The sequence below is a fragment of the Myxine glutinosa genome, chromosome 12 (genome assembly GCF_964187855.1).
Source record: "Myxine glutinosa chromosome 12, kmMyxGlut1.1, whole genome shotgun sequence".
NCBI lineage: Eukaryota > Metazoa > Chordata > Myxini > Myxiniformes > Myxinidae > Myxine > Myxine glutinosa.
In genome coordinates, this window is record NC_136272.1 from 94,445,045 (window position 1) to 94,450,488 (window position 5,444).

Below are 5,444 nucleotides of genomic sequence, written 5' to 3' on the forward strand. Positions count from 1 at the left end.
GAGAGGAGAGGAAGCGAGAGAGGAGAGAAGAGGAAGTGAGAGAGGAGGGGAGAGGAAGCGAGAGAGGAGAGGAGAGGAAGCGAGAGAGGAGAGGAAGCGAGAGAGGAGAGGAAGCGAGAGAGGAGAGGAAGGAAGCAGGAGAGGGGAGGAGAGGAAGCGAGAGAGGAGAGGAGAGGAAGCGAGAGAGGAGAGGAGAGGAAGCGAGAGAGGAGAGGAGAGGAAGCGAGAGTGGAGAGGAGAGGAAGCGAGAGAGGAGAGGAGAGGAAGCGAGAGAGGAGAGGAGAGGAAGCGAGAGAGGAGAGGAGAGGAAGCGAGAGTGGAGAGGAGAGGAAGCGAAAGAGGAGAGGAAGGGAGCGAGAGAGGAGAGGAGAGGAAGCGAGAGAGAGAGGAGAGGAAGCGAGAGAGAGAGGAGAGGAAGCGAGAGAGAGAGGAGAGGAAGTGAGAGAGGAGAGTAAGAGAGAAAGAAGGAGAGAGTAAGGGGGCCGGTCCATGTGGACCGATCGGCACTCTAACAGTTACTGCACTGCCCTGACGAATCCCAGCCGCAGGGAAGAATGGGGAAGATTTGGCCCCTGACTTGCGTTGGGTGGTACAACCACCGTGAAGAGGTGTCCCCGATAGTTGTAGATGCAGCTTTTGTTTCGTATGCAGCCTGTGGTTGCTGGTTGCATAATTTGTGGAAGCGTGGCTGTTCCGCTGATGCAGTACCCCATTACCACATCATGCATGATTACCCATGATGCAGTAAGCTGGCACTCATTTTGTGACTTCAGAGGGATGGCAGGCTGAGGCAACCCACATAGCGTTAATTCAACGGCACAACAGGGGCTCAAATTCAAGACCCTCAGTTCTTAAGCCAGCCACCTTAACCGTTAAGGCAACACCAGGCGATGCAGATACGATGCTCGGTCACCGGCCCAAAAGGAAGAGCAGTACTCCATCTCAAAAGCGCATCCGTTTCTGGAGACCGTAATATCTCACTGAAGATTAGAATTCGAACAAACCTTTTTGACAAGTAATAGAAACATTTGCACATCATATCGTTCCATTAAGCACAGTCACAAACCGATTTTTTTCCAGTACAGCACAACCAGATTATTGAAGCATTTTCTTTGAGACGAAAGAATATTTATTGAAAGCTGGAAAAAGAACAATGCAACATTTCAAGCTGGATAAACATTTCAGAACCCACAACGTTCGGCTCATTTTATTTTTTTAAATAATATTCGCATTTAATAAGCAAGTCTAACTTGTGAACTTATTACATAGCACTAAATAGCATGCAATTGTCTGGAGCACGAACAAGAAAGAGCAACATTGTCATAAAGTATTCCAAAATAGCTGCTGCTTTTGCACAACATTAACTCAGTATGGATTTGGTAAAATAATTAAAAAAAACACTCCAAGATTTTAGTTAAGATTTAGTAAACACCATTCCCACCTCCTCTCCCCCCTCTTTCCCCTCTTTCTTTGCCCCAGAGCCAATGTGCTTATTCGGGATCCAGGAATGGATGAAGTTGTTCCAAACAATAATCCGATGATTGGGAGCAGATGATTGGTGACTCCGAAATAGAACCAATCACTCTTATTGCATGCAAAGCTGTACCTGATGAATACGAAGGTTCAAAAAGTGGTTTAAAATATGAATTACAACGCTGTGTGGTAACCACGGTGAATGAATAGTGACACATGGTGTATTTTCAGGTATCCCCCCTCTCCCCCATAGGTGGAGGAGTTTGTTGATCACTATTGGTTACAATAACGTTTGTAATAAATATTTTGATATCACTTAGTTTTCATAAGTAATATATACACAAAAACATTGATCTCCTTTCGCTCTGTTTACTCCTTTAAGGGTCCCAATTATTCCCACCTTCTTGCGGGATTGTCTGGGGAATATTCTTGGAGGAAGTCTTTCACGAACCGGCTGGCCAGACCTGACGTTTGACTGAAGGTGATTTGGGCAGGAATTTGTCATTTGTTTCAGGGTGTCCGTGATGGCTCGCTTACTCTACGCGAAAGACATCAACAACAACAACAACATGCATTTTAAGGCCATTTTCCCTGCTAGAGCGGGGGTTAGCGAAAGCGGTACGCGAAGAGGTCTTCGGTACGTGAAGAGGTCTCGAAGAGGTCGAAGAGGTCTAAGCGGTCTCCTATCCTCTTTTAGCGGTACGCGAAAGACATCGAGGGATCTATAACGTCCACCAACTACCATTGTCGGCAGACCGATCCTCCAGTTCAACGTCCATTATGTGAGTGCACATTATGTCAGTGCACAGATGTGAGTGCACACACATCGAAGGTAACCTACCAACCTTACACAAATCGATGGATGTTCGATATTATATATTAAGAATAATAAAGTAGGATGAAAATGAAAAAGCATTAAACTTAAGGCGTTGGTTGGTTTATTTCGAATCAAATTGATGTTTATTTTTGTTGAAACGTTTATCTCTGAAAACCAACACTGGTAATAAGTTAGCACGTGCTACAGAAATGCTTGTTGCTTTAAAAAAATTCTGCTTGTTGCTTTTAAAGAATCGCAGGATGCTTTAAAGAATATGCTATAATATTGATCTTTCGTTTTTAACAACTACATGGATGGACATACTGTACACACTCTTTCCTTGTGTTGAGAAAGAGGAAGATTTCCCGCCAATTTTTAAAATCGACCAAAATTATTTTTGTAAATTATTAAGTGCGGTACAGCATGTCCTATAAAACGTTACACCGTTTTAAATGCTTATAGCTATATACGAACTTTTTTGTTTTCGTCTGATAATTCTGAGACCGGCATTTTTAGGAAAGATGAGTCCAGAAGTTTTATGATCAAGAAATTTGGTTCAAAAATATGTTTAAAAAAAACCTTTTTTTTTTCAAATAAAAAAAAGACCTGAGCCTTCAAAAGATCCCTTCAAATAATTAGTTTCATGACATTGTTCCACAATGAACACTCTAATATTTGTTGTTCACTTAGTTCTGACGAGCCATTTTCATCGATTAGCCATATCTCAGAACCCTGGTGTTGGGCTAGCGGCTAGGGTGCCAGCTTTGGATCCTAGGATCCTGGATTCGAATCCCGGTCGATCGCTGAATTAACGCCAGGGGGGTTGACTCAGCCTGTACATACCTTCCGAGGTCGGCTAATTGAGTACCGGTTCACTGGTAATTCCCTGTTTGTCGTTAAAGGCGGCAAAAAGGGTTGGCGTCAGGAAGGGCATCCGGCCGTAAAACATTGCTTCAAAAAGTGGACCGAAAAACAACAACAACCACGGTCCCCGAAAAAGGCCAACCCCCGCTTGCGGGGAAAAAATGGCCTCTAAAGGTGTTTTTTTTTTTTTTTTTTAATCAACCTGGGAAACATTGGAGAATACAATATTGGAATCGTCATTAGTTGTTCCCCTAAGCACCTGTTTAAGCACCTGTATACTCTGTCACCTCGAGCTCCTGCTACCCCTGCATTACATCGACCATGATGATTGAATGTAAGGGTGCTTGTCGGAGGTTTCTTGTTAATATCTCATGTAATAGCTTTTGTGAAGCACTCTGCTTCTCTTGGCGTGACGTCTTTTCTTCGTTTTCTTGACAACCCGGTGATGTTTCGACGTCATGGTGATCCGCGGGCCTGTGACGCTCATGAAGGTTTTGATAGTTTTCACAATCGTTGTCTTTCCCCTCACTACTTTTGTGTCCACTGTAGTGACGTCTGCAAACGCAATGCGCAGAAACACAATGCTAATATCTCTAGGAACTTCAGTAAAAATTAGTTTGAAATTATAAAATCGCAATTGCTGACAGATTGTATTTATCGATGTAAATATTTGATAAAAGTATTAATAAAACCAGGATGCAGGAGGACATCATAGGTCAATTTGGCCCATCATCCCTGGGCTGCATCAACACCACATTAATGAAATCTATCCGTATCCACTTAATTTCACTTGGGGGAGCAGGGTGGCGGAAGGAAGAACTAATCAGGGGGAGCTACCGGGACATAACAACAAGTTAAAAAAAAAAAATTGCAGGGGTGGGGGTGAAGACTTCTTCAAGACAAAGTGACATACAATCGGTAATGTTTTCATAATGTTTGCCATTAAGAACTTCCCACCTTTCGGATGGAAGAAGGAATCGATGCCGTGAATGACTCCGTTTGTCGCCATCTTATCCGGAAGAAGTAACTTCACATTTTTATTGATGAAGACTGTGTTGTTTTTCTGAAAAAAAACAAAAAAAAACCGATCATGGTTAACTGTTGACATTTCACAACCTTGTAATCCATCCTTGTTGCTTTTCAATGCATTTAATTCTGAATGCAGTACATCATATAGTTATATATCATCCTGACACCATCTATTTATTGCGTTTACACATGGGGGAAAGAAGGGATGGGATTAGGGGCGAGAGTAGGGGAGTAGGGGAGTGTGGGAGAAGTGTGGAGATCGGTGTAAGGGGAAGGGGTGGAGTGGGATGTGGATCACCATATTTGCATATGCAATAAATACAAAGCTATAAAGTCTGTTTAGCCCTTTGACTTCAACAAGTAGAAAAAGAAACATGATGAAACAAGAAAGAGCAATCAGAGATTGCAAACCTTCGCCAGGACGTGTTTTTAGTGGTTTTTAAGGCTTTTGTGTTAAAACAAATATGGCGGCCAAACCACATGACCGATGACGTCATCATTATTATTATTTTTTTCTCCAACAAGTTAACCCTAGGCCGAGATGATGCTCAATAAATTTCAAATAAGTTAATGATAATTTGCAGAGAAAAGCATACTCATGTTCTTTGCGGACAAACAAACAAACAGACACAAATGCAATACCCTCTCCTCTGGCGAGGGTAAAAAGGTTAATTGTAAGACGTCCTTGACACCTTTGTAAGCTCCAGACTTCCACCTTGCAGTGTTGTCATGAAACTTGTGACACCAGATGAAATGCCGTCAGCCACAACGACCTTGTTGAACATGTGGTACTTCAGAAGGGATCGCAGGTGGAGAACACCTCCTGGCAGGGAGGAGCAGAATCTGTGCGGTAATGTGGAACACCTGCTCCTTAAATAACTACAGACAGTAAACCAACCATTTTACCAAACGGTTGTTTATGTGTACATTGTATTTATTATTATTTAAGGTGTTCAGGGTAAAACCATATTTGGATTGATAATAAACACTTTGAAAACCACTCTAATTGGCAATGACTTCAAGAATGTAAACTTGATCAACACCCAACGTATAGTATAGTATAGTATAGTATAGTATAGTATAGTATAGTATAGTATAGTATAGTATAGTGTTGTGTTCTCTTTTTTGGAATAGCATGAAATTGTAAGCAGATATAGGTTTAATACTATCACCAAAGTGCAAGTGATGAGGTTTTGATGTCATTAATGAGTTTTACGACCAAATAACCATCCAATCGAATTGAACCCCCGAACATATCAAA

The 5,444-nt window shown here is 42.1% G+C and overlaps 1 protein-coding gene across 1 annotated transcript in view; it reads right to left on the bottom strand.

The window, feature by feature from the left end:
* Nucleotides 1–1,095: 1,095 nt before the first annotated feature.
* Nucleotides 1,096–5,444, bottom strand: part of LOC137437636 (transforming growth factor-beta-induced protein ig-h3) — a 140,903-nt gene continuing 136,554 nt past the window's right edge. Inside the window, exons 13-15 of the mRNA XM_068132112.2 lie at nt 4,876–5,006; nt 4,112–4,217; nt 1,096–3,709 (exon numbers count right to left, since the gene is read on the bottom strand). Of these exons, the coding sequence (XP_067988213.1) occupies nt 3,516–3,709; nt 4,112–4,217; nt 4,876–5,006 (431 nt within the window). The 3' untranslated portion in view covers nt 1,096–3,515. The remainder of the gene's footprint in view (nt 3,710–4,111; nt 4,218–4,875; nt 5,007–5,444) is intronic.